This window comes from Phyllostomus hastatus, unplaced genomic scaffold, assembly GCF_019186645.2.
Source record: "Phyllostomus hastatus isolate PE091 unplaced genomic scaffold, TTU_PhHast_1.1 phas_scaffold_1674, whole genome shotgun sequence".
NCBI classification, from domain to species: domain Eukaryota; kingdom Metazoa; phylum Chordata; class Mammalia; order Chiroptera; family Phyllostomidae; genus Phyllostomus; species Phyllostomus hastatus.
The window spans coordinates 23934218-23955237 of NW_025334011.1; the positions used below are offsets into that span (position 1 = coordinate 23934218).

At 45.4% G+C, this 21020-nt stretch overlaps 1 protein-coding gene across 2 annotated transcripts in view; it reads right to left on the reverse strand.

Moving 5' to 3' along the window:
- FAM171A1 (family with sequence similarity 171 member A1) overlaps positions 1–21020 on the reverse strand; it is a 129746-nt gene that overhangs the window by 47459 nt on the left and 61267 nt on the right. For both annotated transcript variants that reach the window (XM_045858146.1, XM_045858147.1), the window contains exon 2: positions 8061–8288. In XM_045858146.1, coding sequence (XP_045714102.1) covers positions 8061–8288 — 228 coding nt within the window. The remainder of the gene's footprint in view (positions 1–8060; positions 8289–21020) is intronic.

Sequence of the window (21020 nt, forward strand, 5' to 3'; positions counted from 1 at the left end):
TTAACATACCCATTTGACAAGTAAGGAAACAGGTTTATAGATAAGGGATTAACTTGTCCAAGATCGTGCAGGGGGAAAATACTGGAGCTGGGATTTGAAGTCTGGATTCTGTTCTCAATCACCATGCTTCAAGAACTCATATTCAAAGTTCAAGTGTCTAAGTTAAAAGAGGACAAACATGAGGCCTGGAGAGGTAAAGTGACTTTCAGGGAAAATACTAGGAACCAGAAATATTAAATGCCAAGAATATCAGTGACTTAGCATTACTGGCTCTTAGTTGTGCCAAGGGAACCAGTCAGCCGGCCTTGAATGTAACCCCTCTACAGAGGCACCATACTTAGCTGCCACTACCTACAAGGCCCAGTGGTCCATGTGTGGAATAGATCAGAGCTGGAGCCAGTGGGCCTTCAAGGGCTCTTCATTAGGAGGGGGCTATATGGCAAGTGCCATGAGAAAGCTAAGAAGGCACCATGGTGCTACCAAAAACAGCCTAGCAGTTCCTGCAAATGTTAAACACAGTTTCCATGGGAGCCAGCAATTCCACTCCCGGGTATATACTCAAGAGAGCTGAGAATATGTTCCCACAAAAACCTGTGCATAAATGTCCACAGCAACATTAGTCATAATAGCCAAAGAGTAGAAACAACCTGATGTCCATCAACCAATGAAAAGGAAAACAAAGTGTGCTCTATCCACGCAATGGAATATTGTTCACCCATAAAAAGGAACAAAGTGCTGATTCAGGCTGCAACATGAATGGACCTTGACAACATTATGTTAAGTGAATGATGCCAGATACAAAAGGTCATGTATTACAGGATTCCGTTTACCTGCACTATCCATAGTGACAGATTAGTGGTTGCCAGGGGCTGGAGAGAGTAAGAAAGAATAAGCTGATGCAAATTGGTGTGGGTATTTTTGAGGGTGAGGAAAATATTCTGGGATCAGACAGTGGTGATTGTTACATAAACTTGTGAACTGAACACTTCAGAATGGTGAATTTTATGGTATATGAATTATATTCCAAATACAAAATAAAAACAAGTATTTAAGAGAGAAAAAAGAATCCATCTTAGGGGCTCAATGTTGGGAGAAAAATCCACACCAGGTTGGAGGAGTGGGGATCAGGTAGTGCCTGAGAGCTAGAGCTAATGGGAGGAACCCTAACTGAGACAAATCTTGCAAAACCACTTCAAAGGTAAACTTAACCTTCGTTAACAATAACACCTTCACTTGGTAGGACCATGCCTAATGGCCAGAGAGAAAGGGCCAGATTATTCTGCCTGTAGGAAACTACTCACCTCAAAGCTCAGGCAGGTGTTGCACTCCCTGTGTCTCCAAGCACAGGTGCCTGGACACTGTCCTGCTCCATGAGAGAGCTCGAGACCTCTGTGCTGGCTGGGGGGCAGGGCGGGGAACTCTGGGCTCTGAAACCACCTGTGATCATCTCGGATGTGTGTGACCATCACAAGGTGTTTTAAAAACGTTTCTAACAAAAACATTTGGTACTTCCATATAAGAAGCATCTGTTCTAGCAAACTGTTTCTCAAACCTTATTTTGTATAGGAGGAAAAAAACACATTTCTTGTCATGAGTGTGCTGTGTGGTGGTAAAGGCACCAGAAGGGGCTTCCTGAAGCAGGAGGGAGAGGACTGTGAACCTCCGATGGACCGAGTGCCCCAGTGGGAGGGAGGTGGCAGAGATGCTCAGGTCTGCTGGTAGGTGGTATTTTAACCGTCATAGGGGAGATGCTGACTAGCGGCTGGAGGTTCTTGTCATGCCAAGGAGAGGTGTGTTCTCCGATAGGCAGAGAAGAGGGGACATCTCACTCTACCTGGGAGAGTCAGGAAGATTTAATGCCACACTGGGCACTTGAGGACAGAAGGCAAACTTTCCTTCTTTTTTTTTTTTCTCCCAATCTGTCATTTGCCTTTTCATATTCTTTTTTTTTTTAAGATTTTATTTATTTAGTTTTAGAGAGGGAAGGGAGGGAGAAAGAGAGAGAGAGAAACATCAATGTGCGGTTGCTGGGGGTCATGGCCTGCAACCCAGGCATGTGTCCTGACTGGGAATTGAACCTGCGATGCCTGGTTCGCAGCCGCGCTCAATCCACTGAGCTATGCCAGCCAGGGCAGAAGGCAAACTTTCCAAGAGAACAACGGTGGAGTAATAATAGTGCAGGCAAATAGGAAGAGAGTATAATGTCAGATTCCTGCAGAGAATAGCAAATTGCTCAGGATGACTGGACCGTGACATATGTAAGGGAGAGGCGGCTGGGGCAGGAGGGTCTGTGTGTTGTGTTTAGTCTAAACATTATCCCAAGGACACCAAAAGACTTTAGGAAGATGTGTAAATTTATATATACATGCGCACATGTGTGCGTTTATACATATACCTGTATTTTGCCATGTATAATGTGACTTTTTTGCCTGAATTTTTTAGGGAAAAATAAGGATGTGCATTATACATATGTACTGCTAATTCTATATTTATATAAATATTCTTAATTCCTTTGTTTTGCTTAGGCATTAAAAGTATAACTCTAGAAAGCAATAATGATATCCATACATAGAATAATACCCTGGAATACGATAATAGATTTTATTTCTAAATATAACTAAACAAAAATTGAATTAAAAATTTAAACAAAAGATTTTTTCCTGAAAGTCTGGGTCAAAAATGTGGGTGCACATTATACACGGCAAAATATATATAGGAGTTCTCTCCAGAAAGTATCCAGCCATGTACTATGAAAAATAGAGACATTTACAGAAGACAACACAAGATACAAGAAACATTGTACATCAGACAAGGATGCCTCAGTCCCCTCCAAAGTAGGCAACTTGGGACCTCACACAGTTCTCCCAGCACCTCTCCCACTGTTCAAAATACTTTGCAAAACCCTTTGTTGTAATCGCCATCAGCTGCCCCATTGTATTTCCCTGAATCTCATTGACAGTTTGAAAACTCTTCCCTTTCAAAGGTGATTTTAGTTTTGGGAAAAGACAGAAGTCGCAGGGTGCCAAATCTGGGCTGTAGGTGGGCCAAGTCACCTGGGTGACTTGAAGTTTCACCAAAAAAACCGCACCAGACGTGACGCACGAACCGAAGCATTGCCATGATGAAGCTGCCAATCACCCGTTGCCCCCAGCTGTGGCCTTCTGAATCATCCAAATAGTTTCCATGGAGGAATGTTCAAGTTTAATGCAAAACTCTATGCAAATTTGTTGCTCTACTCAGTCATTTTGAATGTGATGGCCACACAGTATATGTGTTCACTCAATGTCATCTACTGCCCCCACTGACTAGTACAGTGAAGTCATCATTGTTCACACATGTGCATTCCAGTCCACTCTCCTGGACTGCCAGGTTACATCAATGTCACACAAACCATTCTCGTTATATTAACAATAGCTGGATTTTTTCTGGACAGACCTCACACACACGTATGTGTGTGTGTATATGTATACACATGCACACATATATATACACACACACAAATATCTATATATAATGACACCAATGCTTAGTAAAATAGAGGGTGGTTTGAATAAGCTAGCCAGCCACTGCTGCAGTAGTCCTGGACCACTGCAAAAGGTCCAGGGGGCAATCACTATGGAGATGAAAATAATCAAGATGTGGAATTACAGTCCTTAGTTGATGGATTACATTTTATATAGCTAAATTTGTTTTACCTATTTGCCAAGCTGAGTCATCCACCCACCCTGAATCTATATGTCCTTCCTTGAAGGAGAAAAATATGTGTATCTCCCAGGAACTAGTCAAGGATGAAAAAAGAAATCCACTCCAAAATCTCATATGCATGCTTATTCAAACAAAACCATGTGTGTACATGTAGTAAAGAAAGCATTTGTTTTCTTTAGTTTCAAGTTTTTAACATGCAGGGTGGTCAAAAGTATGTTTACAGTTGTAAGTATGTGAAACAGTTTGTTCTTTTATTATTTACTTATTACATTATTTGCCTTCTTATTATTATTGTCATTACTTTGTATCCTTACTTATGATTTGTCTTTTAGGTTATGATAGCTGATAATTTAACCTGTTTGTCCACCCCTGCATTTTACAAGAGGCTTCCAACTTTTCTCTCTTCCTCATCCAATTATCTGGAATACCAGAAGTACTAGTTGGCTTCCAAAATTATGCATGAAAAAAATAATCTTCTCTGCTTTTCACAACAGACCAGTCTAAATTTTGGCCACATTTTCTGTGAGAGCCTAGTCAAAAGAATCTTTCTTATGTTGACAAGGCAACTGGAGAAAAATAACCAGAGACATGGGAAGGCCCTTGAAATTCAGTCTTATTGTTACAGGATGCAGCCAAGAGGGGGAACCCCAAATAAGCATTTGAAATGGGGTCCAGAACTCAAGGTGTCCAGGAGATTTTAAGATGTCTCCATCCCTTCCCCCACAGGTGTGAGTTGGCGGAAGGGGCACACAGAGCAAGAACATGCAGGGCAGCTTTGCAGCTAATCCATGGCATGGTCATTTAACATACCTATAGCCTTTGGCTGGTCACTTAGATATGCTATACTATGGTCATGCTCAAGGCCAGGGGGATGGAAAGGGACCTCCCCCCAAAGATGTGACTTGGGGGGGAGGTCCCCAGAGTTACAGCACCTGCGTGGGAGCTTGGAGAAGATTGGCTCCATGACGTGGGGTCACACCTGCCCAGACCCACAATGGCGACCAGAAAAGCTGGAGAAGACAGCAGATTGAGGGCAAGTGTGCCCAAGTGTAGGAGGAGTTGGAAATGGGGCTGCAGAGGAAGATTGGCGCGGGGATTTAAACCCAGACACGGCAGCCATTGGTGGGGGGAACCACCCAGCCTTGACAGAGTGGGGACTCCCGCAGCCCTGAGGGAGAGAACCATGCGGTTTTGGCTGAGTGGGGACTCCCGTGGCCCTGGGAGAGAGGACCACGTGCCTTTGCCAGAATGGGGACCCCGCAGCTTTAGAAGGGGAACCACCACCTGGTTTTAGCAGAGATCCCGGCGACTCAGCTGAGGGTGCTGGGAACCCAGGGAGGTCTTCCAGTCAAGATCGAGTATTAACTGGGAATAACCAGAGGACTGCCTGAGCCATGGACTTCTATTTCCTTTCCTGAGATATGGTACTCTGGACTGGGCAAAGGGGGAAGGAAGGACTGTGTCTGTTTGTGGGTGTTTTAAGGGACTTTAGGATTTTTGATAAAGAGATTAGGTCACTACTTTAAGTTTGTATAGCATTAAATAAACATTTCCTTTCCTTTTCATGAATCTCTGGCATTGAGAGACGTCTTTCCTCGGGTGGCGGACATAACGGACCTGGGGGCTTCTTTCAATAATAGTATATCGTCCCAGGCCCCCCTTGTTTGTTCTGTAACATTATTAATTTAGGTTAGAAATGAGAAATGTGGGCTCAGAGAGCACGATGGGCCCACACGTGCAGGGCTGGCTGCGGCAGGCAGGGGAGAGCCAGGTACCTTCATGCCTGGTCCAAAGCTCTTCCACTTAAACTACACTGTCCCCATTATTTGACTCATTTAAGAAAATGTACACTAGGGGAATGACTGCTTTTTCTCAAATGATCATGTTAACAAAGTCCAAATGAATAAATTACAGTTGATTCTCATTATTGGTGAGTGAGCCACCTCACTAAGATGTATCTGCAATCTCCAAATCAATACTTGTGGTGCTTCACCTGTGCACGCACAGAGCAGTTGAAGACCTGCGCCTCTGACGTGCACATTCCCGGTTCAGGCCAAACAAGGCAACACCACGCTGCCTTCTTGTTTTAGCTCTCAGGCCGCAAGCATCCCTTTTTGTGATCTCTTTGGGCTTTCTGGATTTTGACTGCTCAGTATTTCTTGGATTTATCCCTATTTTTCTAAAATTACCCTAAATGGTCTTTTCAGTAATATCTATATGATCTTCTATAGCTCACAAAAACAGTGGTCTCAACCTCTAGTGAAAACTTTTATCCATAGGAGGAGAGGGGTTGTTTGTTAAAATGCAAACTCCTGGGTTACCCTCCCCAAATAAATAGTTGAGTCCTGACATCTCTATGTTTTTTACAAGCACCTCCTGGTGCTAATAACCATTCACCCTCAAGACTCAGTTCCCCTCTCACGCCCTCTCAAAAGCCCTCGTTCACTCACCTAGGCCGGTTAACAGTCCTCCTAGGCACACACATGTGCACACACACACACGCCACACTTAGCTCCCATGTGTCCCCAGAGGCAGCAGGGACCTTGGTGAAGTGCGTCCAGTGTTCTGTGGCACAGAGATGAGCACTAACGTGGGTACTTTGCCAGGCGCTGTGCTGGATGCCGCATATTTACAGAGCACCTATTGTGTTTTAGGCACTGTAAGCTAGCTCACGTATGTTCACTACTTTTTAATCAGAATGACTCTGTGAGGTGGTACTAGCTCCAATGTACAGACACTGGCATCAAAGCTAGAGGGGCTCAAGCACAGCCTGGGAGCCAGAACCCAGGTCACTTGGTGTCCCAAACCCACGCTCCCCCTATTATCCTGCCAGCCGTCAGCCTATCCCTGTTGCTCTTCTAATGGTGTGAATATATGTATGTTGTGGTCTGTGCACTGGATGGAGCCTTAAGTAAGGGGACAGGAGAGACCTAAGGGCTGCTCCCCACCTACCCCACCCCAAGCCGAATCTGTGTCAGGCACTATTCTCACTCCCTGTGGTGGACAGCTACTTTGAAGTGGTGAATGGTAAAGTGACACTGTGATGTAAAATAAGGAATATGTATTTGGTCGTGGTCTCCATTCTGAGTACAGAGCTTCTAAAACCTTTGGCATTTCCTAAGTGATGAGAGCTATAGAGGTGTCTTTTGTTAACTCATAATAAGCCCCTTTTGGCCACGCTGGAGTTTATGTTATAATGTAATACAACATAACATATTATATACTATAGCGGTCTTCGGAAAGCCCACTTAAGTTATCTAGGGATAACCTAAGGATGGGAGGTGGTTGCCAGGAACCAACCACACGTGAGAGGGTTGGAACTTTCAGGGGAGGGGACAGGGCCTGGAGGTTGAATCCATCACCCAGAGCCAAAGATTTAGTCAATCATGTCTATGTACTGAAGCCTCCATAGAAACCCAAAAGGGCAGGTTTGGATAGCCTCTGGGCTGGTGCACGCGTGGAGGTGTTGGGAGGGGTGCACACCTGGAGAACCTGAAAGTCCTGTGCTCCTTCCCACACACGTTGCCTGATGCATCTCTTCAAGCTTCCAGTTTCTTTAGTAGCCTTTATAATAAATCAGTAATCTAGTAAGTACATTATTTCTCTCAGTTCTGTGAGCTATTCTAGCAAATTGGTCAATCCCCAAGGAGGAGGTTGTAGGAACCCCCGATTTATATACAGCCAGTCAGTCAGAAGCACAGGTGTCAACCTGGACTTTCCATTGGCATCTGAATCGGGGTGTGTGTGTGTGGGGGGGGGGTTGTGGCAGTCTCATGGGGCTGATCCCTTAACCTGTGGGTTCTGACGCTGTCTCCAGGTTGACAGTGTCAGAATTGAGTTCAATTGTAGGACACCCAGCTAGTATCTGAGAATCTGAGAAGAGTTTGATGTGTACAGAAAGAAGCCCGTGTTTGGGGATGAGAGGTGTGCAAAGTGAAGCGGAGTACTGAGTGAGAGGAAACACACAGAAGTGTTTCCCTCAGCAGGTGAGAAGGGGGAGGAGAAAGGCCGTCTCACCAAGACGCCCCTCATCTTTGGCCGGCTTTGCTCTGAGGGCCAGGGCACTGCCCCATGCATCGGCCTGGTTGTGACCAGGGAGGTACAGAACAGGACGCTGCAGAAGTGAGCAGACGCGCTAAGGCTTTGACGCTATAGTTCGTATAGGAAGGTGGCGCCCCACCACCTTCACAACCAACCCCAACTTTCTCCCTATAAAGAGGTCCCACAAGGTAAAGCAGAGACTAAGCAAATATTTTCCTGATTGTCTGACTTTCACTTTCAAAATAATTTCTGTGTCTGACTGTCACTAGCCTGACCATGAACTCTGTCTTAGAGAAAGGTTAAGAACACCTTACCAGGTAATCGGATTGGCTTCCACGGGGCAGAGTTTGGCACGTAGGCGTGTTTCGTGGCGGTGACGATCAACTGACTGCCCAGCTTATACCGGAACTTGATGAAGACGACACCATCTGTCCCTGAGGTGCCAGAGGCGATGGAGACCTGGTTGGTGAAAATCTCGATGCGCGCATCTGGGACTGGCTGATGGGTGCTGGCGTCACTGATGTGGACCTTCAGTGTGACCTCTGCAAGAGGAGAAAGCAATATAAAACCAACTGGGTCCCTTTGTTACAGGGTGCAGCCAAGAGGGGAGCCCAAATAGGGATTTGGAATGGGGTCCAGAACTCAAGGTGTTAAGGAAATATTAAGATGTCCTCACCCCCACCCCTTCAGGTATCAGTTGGGGGAAGGGACAGATGGAGCAGGGCCATTGAGAGCTGTTTTGCATAGCAACAGCTTTGCAGATAACCTCTGCCTGGTCATTTAACATATCTGTAACATTTAACTAGTTATAAAGATATGTTAAATAGCTGTGGCCAGGCTCTGAGCCGGGGGAATGGAAGTAACTTCCCCACCAAGATGTAAGGGGGGGGCAGGTCCCCCGAGTTACAGCGCCTGCGTGGGAGCTTGGAGAAGACTGGCTCCCTGACACGGGGCCACACCTGCCCGGACTCACGATGGCAGCCCAGTAAAGCTGGAAGGATATGAGAGTGATGGCAAGTGAAGCCGATTATGGGAGGAATTGGAAATGGGGCTGCAAAGGAAGATTGGCGTGGGGATTTAAAACCGAGCTGTGGCAGCCATTGCTGGGAGAACCATGCAGTTTTGGCTGAGTGGGGACCCCCACAGCTTTAGAAGGGGGAACCACCACCTGGCTTTATCAGAGATCCTGGTGATACAGCTGATGGTGCTGGGAAGTGAGAGAGGCCTACCAGCTGAGACGGATTGCTGGGAAGAACCAGAGACTGCCTGAGCCACGGACTTCTATTTCTTTTCCTGAGATATGGTACCCCAGACTGGGCAAAGGGGGAAGGAAGGAAGGACTGTGCATGTTTGTGGGTGTTTTAAGGGACTTTGGGATTTTGATGAAGACATTAGGTCACTACTTTAAGTCTGTACAGCATTAAATAAACATTTCCTTTCCTTTTCATGAATTTCTGGCATTGAGGGATGTCTTTCCTCTGGCAGCAGACATAACGGACCTGGGGGGTTCCTTTCGGGTAATAGTATATCGTCCCAGGCCCCCCCTTGTTGTTCTGTAACACCTTGAGCAGTGATTCTGCTATAGATGCTACAGGAGGTGGCAAGTGCAATATGATAAGAAAATTGAGGTCTACACCCAAAATATTTTAACAAGGGAAAATCTCCTTCTTAGAGATCCCATTTTATTTTACATGATTTCCTATTTTGTTCAAAACCACTGGCCCTCACAAACTGTGTTCTCTTCACTCCTCCCTGCTCACACCAATGAATAATTGAGATAAAAATTCCATCCCTTTAAGACATTGTACAGCAAACACAATACTCTTTTATCCTTCCCAGTGCTGCCTGCAAACACGGCCTGAAGAGGCTCAAGTTGCTGCAGAAAGACCCTGAAGGCTCAAAGATGTGCAGCCATAGTCTTCGAAGGTCCCAGCGAACGTGGACATGACCAACCCAGGATCACTGGGCTGCTAATCATGAAGACGACCCAAACGTGGTCCAAAATGTCATGCAAAGGGAGAACCCATAGAGTGGGAGGAGAGAAGATCAGAAGAAGAAAAAAGTACATATATGAAAAGATAAATGAAGCTGAGTCAGTAATATTGGCAAGAAAACATAATGAATGCAGAAAATGGACAGATCCAAATTAATGTTCAAATACTAAAACTAAATGGATCATGTTCAATCCATGCAAGAGATGTTTACTGAGCTGCTGCTACTCTGTGCCTAGAATTGAGAGTATGTGTGCAAACGACTACACTAGTGATGAAGAAAAGGAGTACACGGGCACGTGCTAAGCCTGGGGGACGTCTGGTGCAGGCACAAAGGGGGCACTGGTGGAACAGCATGGGCAAAGGCTCAGAGGCAGGAAAAAGCCATGTGTGCTCCCTAAAAAACAGAACAGGTTCTGAAGGCTGGACGAAGAGTGCGAGGGGCCTGGGGCCCCGTGGGAGACACGGCTAGAGAGGCCAGCGGGGGCCGGGTCTCTCAAGGCTTTAGAAGCGATCTGAAAGGATCGTACTCTACCCCGAGGGCAATGGGAAGGCATGGGGGTTTTAAACAGGGAAGTGGACATCAAACTTACATGACAGAAACATCTGGCTCTAGATAAAGGACAAACTGGGGCAGAGACAAGACTGAAGACTGAGCTTCCAGTTAAGAGGCCTCTGTAATACCCCAGAAGAGGTACGGGGCCCAGACTCCAGCATCACAACGACGTCAATGAAAGGACCATGTCCCGAAACAGCCAGAGGTGTATCCTGCTCCAACAAACGTCATTTTCTTAAAATGCTTGCTATCCAAAGCTCTTCCACAAATGGGGCAACCACACTGAAAAGGGTTTCTTTTGCTTCGAGAACCTCCACCTTGGTAACTTGTCAGCTACCTTATGATACTGAAGCAACCTTTTCAATACCGTGAATGTCAGGTAGTCAATCATCTTCTCACTCATTTTTTCACATACTGACTTAATACATTTCTGGACTAGATGACCATAAAGAAGAGCTAAAGATCCCTAGACCTAGGGACTCCCACGTCTGTGACAAATAAATGTCTCAAAACCTTGCAGAGAAAAAAAAGTGCTAGGGAAACTGAACTTGGTTGCTCCATACTACAGAAGAAACCCAGTGCCAAAAGAGTGATAAAACCAACACCATGAAAATCAAGGACACGACATCACAGAACCTATGCAGTCAATTCCCTCCAATCTTATCACTGCCGTGTTAATGGAGGTTTGCAGGATGTACCCCACACTCGTTTTCTCATTAACTCGGTCTTCCCTGTCCGCAGGCGGTGTGCAGAGTTGTAACATCAATGACCTCAGCTTTCATTAACATTCCCACAGCAGTCCTCTACACCAGGGCATGAGAAGGGGGCTTTGTAGGGCTGCATGGAGGACTCGTGCAATGTTATGGTAATGCAACATTTATTGACAATCGGGGTTACAAGATTTCTGCTTGGTCTCCACTGTTTGCTGGAAGGGCAAAAACAGCTGAGATCTGGAAGAAGCTGAAAGATTCCTAAGTAAACACAGAAAGAACGAGTTCTACTGAAATCACTGTCCTCAAGTCTACCACTTGATTTTTTTCTAAAACAGGAAGCCGAATTTATGTTCTGCGATTGTGTACTTTGAAAGCGATTATTTAGCTACTTCTTTTAGTGTGACAGGACATGAAAAAATGTCAATATACCTAGGTAATAACTATAGATCACCGGGGTATTTTGTTAGTTTTGTTGTTTGCTTTATTCATATGATAGTATATCATGAACAGTCCTCCAGTTCAACAGCACTAGATTGAGTTCATTTTTAAAAAAACAGATTTTACTTTTTTGCAATAGTTTCAGATTCACAGAAATATCGAGCAGGAGTTGTTGAAATTTCCCACTGGGGTATCATTTTTCTGGAGTAACACTTAGAATTAGATTATCCATTCAACAACAAAGAGAATTATTCATACCACAGGAGTAACCTTATGACTAGGTGAGTGAGTCCCTATTTACTGCCCCTAAATCACTCTGCAGGTCAAAGGAAGATGCTACAAATGGCTCCAGGCCCGAGTGTGCATTGAGATGCCCCGTGCTCCTCTGCTGGTCAGTGAGAGCTTCGGGACCTGGCTGAGCTGGGGTACCTGACAAGTAAACCCAAGCTGGAACACTGTTCTTTTACTCCTTGCACTGCATCCCCATCACCAAGTTCTGCTGATTTTAATTCTACAATATATGTTTCAGAGCTGGCCCCTCCTTCCCATCCTTGTTAACTAACTGGCCCCTGCCATCTGTCACCCAGACTGCTGCACAGCCTCTTCACAGAAACTGCCACTGTCCTCAGACCTGCCCCTTGCAATCCCACTGAAGCCAGTGGGAGCCATCTGAACTCCTGATCTGATCACTTCCTGTCCTGCTTCACACCCTTTAGTGCCCCCAGATGTGGCCAGCTGCCTATCTTCCTATGGTCCATGAGGTAAGAATGGTTTTTATAGTTAAATGATTTTTTAATCAAAAGAATAATAGTTCATATCACATGAGAATTACCTGGAATTCAAATTTTAGTGTCTATAAATAAAGTTTTTTTGAAACACACCCATGCCCAGCCATTCACACACTAAGGCTGTTTTTGCATTGCAAAGGTGGTATTCAGAAGCTTTAACAGGGACTACATGGCCTGCAAAGCTTGAGCTATTTACTTTGGGCTCTTTGAAAGAAAAAGAATGTGCCAACTCCTGACCTAAGGAATCCATTTCACATACCCCAGGTCATCCACCACCACCCTTCTTGGTCCCCACGTAGTGCCCACAGGCCCGCGGACGGTGTCCCTCCCTGTCTCCCTTCCACTTCCCATCTCGGTGGGAAATGCCTTTCTGCAACTTTACTTCCGTGTTGCGAATTCCTATTCATCCTCTAAAAGTCCTAGTTAAGGTTTATTTGAGAGACCACTCCTGACTCACCAAACCCTCTCCAAACTGGGTCGAGGGCCCTCATCCCCATCCCCCCAGACTGCCTACTCTGACACTGCTTCCCCTCCACTTCCAGGGCAGTCGGCCCTCGCTGCAGGCAGCCTGTGTGGGCCAGCCATGGTGGGCAGACCCCTGGGCCCGAGGAGCTTCCACCTTTAGATACTACATAAATTCCAGGTATAATCACGAAATGGGAGGAGAAGTGCCTCAAAGGAAAACTGGGCACCACAGCAGAGCATAATGGATGGAGGACCTACTTTCAATGGAGTGGTCGGGGAGGGCCTTTTGAGGAGGTGTCCCTGCAGCTGAGGCCTGAAGGATACACAGGAACCAGCCAGACAGAGAGGCCCGGGCTGAGGGGCAAACGTGGGTGTAAGAAGGCCCTGGCTGCCTGAAGGTGCAAGGCCTGCACCACACACTTATCCCTGTTCCACAGCCTCTGATGTGCTCTGTGGGTGCCTCAGGAATAGAGGTTCTTGTTTTCTTAAAGTTAATTTTTATAACCTTAAGGCCTAGCCTGGCACCTAGAGCAGGGTGTGTCAGTAAGTTTGTAAAATGAATGATTGCCAGAATGAAAGAAACCACTCTGTAATGCTGTACTGTCCAATGTGGAATCCACTGGCCACTCGTGGGCACACACACATTTAAGTTTCAATCAATGAAAGGAAGTTACATCAGAAACGGAGCTCCTCGGTCACACCAGGCACACATTTCAAGGGTTCAACAGCCAGTGTAGTAGCAGTAGCTCCCGTACTGAACAGGACAGACAGATTTCCTTCACCGCAGGAACTATTTGTGTTGCGAACTCTTACCTCAGAATCTGAGTAAAGAAATCCAGAGCATCAGGATAGTTCAAGGGTCTGAGCCTGACTCAGCCCTCGGGGAACTGACCTTCACTTGAAGTCCTCGCAGTGACTTGAAAGGCTCTGTGTGCTCTCCACCCACGACCACACGCCTCCCTGCCCCCATTCCCTGTTCCTCCCCGTTTCAGGGAATCCAAGTGGCTCTCCCTGGCCTGGCACACGCTCCGCCGCCCAACTCCAGACACCCGTCCACGCAGCTTGTTCCCTCAGCTCCTCCAGTTGCTGTTTCAATATCACCTCCCGAATGAGGCCTACACTGACCAGTAGCTAAGTTTTAAAACCATTACAGAAATTTTAGAACCCAGATAAAAGTAGAGAGAATAGCAGGAGGAAACCCTCTGCACTGATAAGTAAGTTTCAATGACCTTTTGCCCAGTTTTGTTTTATTAATTTTCCTCCCTATTCAATTTTCCTCCTTCCCCACCTTTCCTTCCTTCCTTCCTTCCTTTTTTGCTGGAACGTCTTGAAGGAAAGCCTAACTATTATACTCAATTCCATTATTTCCCCATAAATATTTCAGTTTACAACAGATAAAGACTTCTAAAAATCATACCCAAAATGACATTATCATACCCAATGTATAAAATAACCTCTTTATATCATCTCATACCCAGCAAGCATTCCATTTTCTCTGATTTTCTGAAACTGTAAAAGGGTGTAGAGCAGGGGTCCCCTGGAAAGTAGCAGAGCATACTCCCCACAAACCATGACTGGGGAGGGGGAAGTGGATGATACAGTGTTTAAGATACTTTGCATAATGATGGCAAGGTAACAGCTGTGCTGCTGCTTAGGGCACAAGGTGTATGTGACCTTAAGAGCGTATCATGACTCCTGACAAAGCCAGAGGAGGCTGACGCCCCTGTGTCAGGGGAACTCTTGCCCTGACTAAAGATGGCAGCTGAAAGAAGATAAAAAATATAGGGAACTGGCAAAAGTCGCACCTCATAGGAGGGGCTGTATATGAGGTCACATAGGAGGTTCAGGGCAAACATTTAAAATAAGGGTGGGATGAGAGAAACGGGGGAGCAGCCATATAGTCTGTAGTAAAGCAGCAGCCATGTGGTACGGAGGAAAGGGTGTAGGAGAGGGTCACACTACAAGGTCTGGAGTAAGAAGGGGAAGACGCAGAAGAGCTGATGGAGCTGCAGGGACCTGCCTAATCAAGCACAGGTTTGTGGGAGATGCTTGGAGCTGAACTGTGACCGGGAATGCTAAAGTACAGACTTCTGTTTCTCTGAAGGACGTAGGGAGAAGCCACTCTCTTGGGACGTGTACCTCCCTGGACTCCACCACGATCCAGTGTAACACAACACATGTTTTCCTGAACTACTGTATGGAGGCTGAGAACAGTGCACCCCAGATCCTGAAGGAGAGAGCTGCTGCAAGAGGATGGCAACTCTGAAACCCACAAGAGCACATTCCAGAGAGGATGGAGATCCATTTGTGCAGCTGGCTTAAGAGCAGATAAGGATATGGGGAACTTCTGGGCATGGTCTTGGCGTACAGCCTGGTGGGGAGCCAGGGAAGTGCTGGGTGTCGTGGGAGAGCAGGGCTCTGAGCAAGAGTGCTCTCATCCCCCCTGAGATAGGCGCCCTGTAAATAAAAACCTGCTCCTTCAACTCTTATCGTTAGGCCATGTGTTAAGGCGCAACATGGCAGAGCCCTGGTTCGCTCGGTTACAAAAACAATTAAAAAATAAATAAATCTGATCATCCTATCTAAAATGTCAAACCAACCCCACCCAGCACATCTGATATTATCATGCTCTACTTTTTCTTTTCTGCATGACACATCAGTCCTGGCATGGAGGCTGTTTATGGGTTTATTAACTAACTGATGACCAGAATATAAGCTTTGAGAGAGCTCTTTTGTCCACTCCTTTTTTCTTCTTTAGTCATGGATCTCAAGCATACAGAATAGTGTCTGGCATACAGTAGGTGCTCAAGATATGTGCTGAATGAGTCACTAAAACTAAGAGGCATTTCTGGATATCATCTGGTACATGACCCAAATGTCCCTGGGTTTTGTTGTTGTTGTTGCATTTACTTCTTATTCATGATTGTTTTAAATAGATATGATCAAAAATTCATTTGAAAAGCAATAATCAATTCAGATAACTAATTGTAATTTAAGCAGAAAATCTTTACTGATCAGCTATTGTATACAGAGTATGATAGGAGGTACTGTGGGAGATTTTAAAAAACAATAAAAAAGAATGGCTCTTGTTTTCAAGGAGTTTACCATTGTTTTGGGGGTAGGGGTAGTGAGGACCAACCCTTGGTTCAGAGAACAACAAGGATGAGACTGGGTAAGACAGACTTTAACAACACAGCTAAGAAGACATTAATGGGGCCTGGAGTTTATTAACAAAAACAAATACAAAGAAAGTAAAAAGATCTGAAAAGTATCCTAGAGATAGAGGTGGAATGGGGGTGACATTATAAGATTGAACCAGGGCACCCATGAGCCACACTGTTGAAGTAGAATGGGCACTGGCTACACAGGGCCGCACTGTCTGGATATCGGCCCTGAGTGTGGCTTCCCAAGTTCACAGGAGGATGTTCTTGGAAGAGGTGAAAATGGAAGCCGAGGCTGGAAGGATGGGTAGCATGGGAAGATGGGTCTGGGGGGGGCAACCCAGCGTCTCCTGAATGCCTTCTTCCATTTGAATTCTCTCTTACATCACACACTGGGCCCAAGGCAGAAGCCAGAAACTTGCTTTCCGACCTCCCTGGTAGCTAGGAAGCAGGAATGGACTTTTGTCTCTGCTAATCTGATGCCTTCATGCTGGATTCTGATTTGAAAGACAGCAACATAAAGAAGCAGTTGCTTTTCCTGACAAAGGGACCATGGAGGCATCTGGCTGGGGACAGCAGTGCAAGCTGCCCTGTCTCAGTGCAGGAGGATGGTAGGGTGTCCCTGGCTCAGTCTCGCCATATGGCCTAGGCATCCTTCCGGCTGTGAGCCTCCTCCTGGAAGTTCTATGAGCTCTCTAAAAGCTTTAATAAACATTTTTCCTAGTTAAACTAGCTAGAGTGGGGAGTAGTGTTCCACTCTCAGACTCTGTACTGTCCTGGCAGGGCACTATATGGCTGAGGATCTTTCCTTGAAATTGTACCATCTGGTTCTGCCTCCAGCCGCTGGCTTTCCTTTCCAATATCCATGCTAGTTAACTGCTTGAGTCCACATCACTGGGCCTCAGGTCCCCGGATATATGGCCAAACATTACCCTGGGTATTTCTGCTGGGTGTTTTTTGGATGAGATTAACATTTAAATCGGCAGACTGAGTAAAGCAGATTGCTGGTGGGCCTCATCCAGTTGGTTGAATAGAATAAAAAGGCTGACCTTCCTCTGAGTGAGAGGATTCCTCTGGCCTGACAGCCTTTGAACAGGCACTGGCTGCTTCCTGCTTAGAGACTTGAACTGAAATTCTGGCCCTTCCTGGGTCTCAGGCCTGCTAGCATTTGGACTGGAACTCCACCATCAGCTCTCCTGAGTCTCCTCTGGCTTGCTGACTCACCCTGCAGATCCTGGGACTTGGCAGCCTCCATAAGTGCATGAGCCAATTCCTAATAATATATCTCTGCATGCAAATATATACATCTGATTGGTTCTGCTTCTTTCGGAATGATGACTGACGTAGTACCCATCATAGGCTCCCATTCTGCTCCTCATCATGGATGGACCATGAGCACGTGCTCAGTTCTCTTCCTCTTACACACCCCTTCTCAGCACACTATTTCATACTCAGGAATCTAGTCACTGCCTCTAGAGCATTCCAAAATTTTCATCAGCCAGCCGGAGAATCAAGAAGGAAGAAGCCAGCGCTCAGGAATTCTTCCTCCGCGTGATTCAGCACTCCTTGGCACTTGGCAAACACAGCGTTTGGCTCTATGGGCACAAACTAGTCCTTTCTCAGTACTACAAAGGACATCTGCTTTGTGGGTAGAAAACTAAACATTATCTTTGAGCCCAGCATCATCTTTTAGTCATTTCCTTTCCACCTGCCCCAGATTTAGAAGTAAATGCAACAAGGCCTTGTCTAATTGTTGGCTTGCAAGAAGGCGGATCTCAGTAGCAGGCAGAGCGCAAACACATGAGGAAGGAGCGGAGGTGCACAGCCCACAGGCGCAGGAGGACCCGCCATCAGCGTGGGACAAAACTGCCTGCACACATGGGCAGGCCCTGTGGAAAGCATGCTTTGTTTTTCCTTCTCCCCCTTCCTCTTTCAGGAACGTGTACCTTGAGTTAGTTTTCTACAAAGGCAGAATGCACTTATTTTATCACTTCTCATCTAAGCTCCAAAACCAACATTCTCAACGTCTCTGTTATAGTCATGTGCTAACTGGTTCTCCTCCAGATCAGGGTCCCCTGTGGTCTGCACTGGGCACAAAGCTAGAACAATGACTTTTCCCTGTGTTTTTCACAGTCTGCACTTCCCACTTTTCGACAAACTCTGGCTTCATCTTGGAAGGCAATGTGAAGTCATTAACTCTCATTGTTTTTTTGTTGTTGTTTCTTTTGTGAAGTTTTGGCTCCCTCTCACCATTTTTCATTCCCTTTATAACTCCTCAAACTGGCTGGTGTCCTGGGATTTTAATTTTTTCTTTCCTCCCGGTTTTTAGAGCTGTTGGTTCCCACAGCAGCCCACCTAGCAGCCCACCTGGTTGGTTCCCACAGGGCCCAGTATGTTCTAAGCAGCCATGGGCCCTGCAGAAAGAAAGGCCATTTCCACTAGATCAGGCAAAAACCTTTCTCCCAAGTTGCTTGGAACCTCCATGGCTGCCTGTAGCCAGGGAAAATGTGGGAAAAGAAGTCACTCTACTTAATCCCCAGCACTATGATGGGCTATATTTAACCCAAATTCAGAGGAGTCACAATGGCTTTTGTCTCTTAAATAAAACAATAAAAAATTTACTTGCTCATTTAAAACATTTTCCAAATGGGAGGTTATTCCTGAAATGTTACCAGACCTTTGTTCTAAGAGATTTTGCCTTGTTATTTGGCATTGACATTTTACATTATCAGAATACCCACTGAACTTCCACAACTTTATATACCAATTCCAGGCATGTCCTAGGACGCCCAACATGTTCAGAAGCAGCTTTCTGTGCATTTACTTTATACCCATGAAAGGTTTGCTTTACATTGTAATCTGATGAAGTTAGCATGTGCTTCATTCCACCAAAGCTTTCTTGTCATTTGTTCTCTCCCGTCTTACACAGTGCATAGTACAGCCTTATGTTGTTCAATTTTATTATCTTTCAAACTTCAGTAAATCATGTCCTTAAAGTAAATTATGTATATTCTTAAAAAGACCTATGTAAAGTACAGGGTGGGGCAACAGTAGGTTTACAGTTGTTCATATGGAAAGTAACACAATAATTAATAATACTAATGTAAGAATAAACTGTTTTGTGTACTCACAACTGCAAACCTACTTTTGCTCTACCCTGTATATATGATGTATATCATATCATACATTATGCAATCTATTATATATAATTATAGCATGTATTAATATATTAATATATACATTATACATAAATCTTATATATAGTATATGAGCATAATATTTTACATTACATATTACATATAATATAGTTTAATAAAAACCTGCTACTACATCTTGGCTATTATAAACAACACTGAAATTAACAAATGGGTGCACGTATTCTCTTAAATGGTGTTTTGGGCTTCTTCAGATACATACCCAAGAAGTGGAATCACTGAATCATGAGGCCACTGCATTTTAAATATTTTGAGGAACCTCCACCCTGCTTTCTACAGTGGCTGTACCAGTCTGCATTCCCACCAACAGTACATGAGGGTTTCCTTTGTTCCACATCCTCGCCAGCACTTATTTCTTGATTTATTAATGACAGCCATTTTGACAGGCATGAGGTGATATTTTATTGTGGTTTTAATTTTCATTTCTCTGATGATTAGTGACATTGACCATTTTTTCATATGTCTATTGGCCATCTGTATGTTGTCTTTGGAGAAGTGTCTATTTAGGTCCTCTGTCCATTTTTAAATTGGATTTTTTTTTGGTATTGCATTCAATAGGTGAGTGGATAAAAAAGTGGTGGTGCATATATACAATGGAATATTACCTGGTCATAGAAAAGAATGAAATCTTACCATTTGCGTGAGAATGGATGGACCTAGAGGGTATCATGCTAAGTGAAATCAGTCAGTCAGAGAAAGACAAACACCATGTGATTTCACTTATATGTAGAATCTAAAAAACACAGAAAATGAACAAACAAAACTGAAACAGATTCACAGATACAGAGAACAGACTGATGGTTGCCAGAGGGCAGGGGTGACTGGGTGAAAAAGGTGAGGGGATCAAGAAGTACAAATTGGTTCAGAGAGGTGAACTGCAGCACAGGGGTACAGTCCGTCATACTGTGAGAACTATGTGCGGTGCCAGGTGGGCACTGGAAGTGTCAGGGGAAACACCGTGTGAAGTATACGATTGTCTAGTCACTATGCTGCACACCTGAAACTAGTATAAAATAATATTAAATGTAAAAAAAACACCCTGTTAATCCTATAAATCCCAGACTTCCCTGAACCCAGATTCCAGCCCCACTAAAGCATTTGGCGATCCTGTATGTGTTTATATAATTCTAAAAGTAGCAGTTTGGTGTTCTTCTGCAAAGACCGAGACTTCAGGATTTTCACCAGGAAGAGAAGGGACAATGCAGACATGCCTCCGAGGGACAAATCGGCTGGCACCGGTCCTCCCTGGTCCCACAGGTCCCTCCCTGGTCCCACAGGTCCCTCAGCTGCCTTCCTCTGCTCAGACACCCCTGCTCTTGACTGTGCTGGGGGCTGCCCTAGATTCTCTCCACTGATCAGAGGTCACGACACCTGACACAAAACTCCCACCCATGCGGGCTCTTCCTTGTCAACGGGACCCTAATTTTCAGTGGAGGAATATGATCTCTGTAGTTCCATTTGAAGTTCTAAGCACTGTAAAGCACATGGGAGACAAGTTTGCTGCTGCAGCCCCTGGGAAGTTAGAATCCACTTTGTGTCTTTTTGTGTGTACTGTCTCTGGCACCTGACTCACCCCCTAGAGCCCCCGAAAAGACAGCTGGGTGATCCACTCAACAGTCCCAGCTGCAGTTCGGAAGGAGGAAGACGGTGCGGGGTGCTCCTGCTGGCAGCCCCGCCCTCTGCAGGGCCTGTGCTCATCCCCCTCCACCTCCCTGGTCTGTCTGTCCCTCCCACACCTAAACCTCTGTCCTGGCAGGGGTGCTAGATGTCTCCAGGCCATCAATCAGCACATTACTACTGCTTCCCTCAAGAAACTTGTACAAGGATTAAACTGATCATCCTTTTAACAATACTTTCTAACCAACATCACCAAGTTGCCAAGGATGCTGAAATACACAGCAAACATCCGCACAAGCACAGCAATTCCAGAAGCTATGACGTATACAC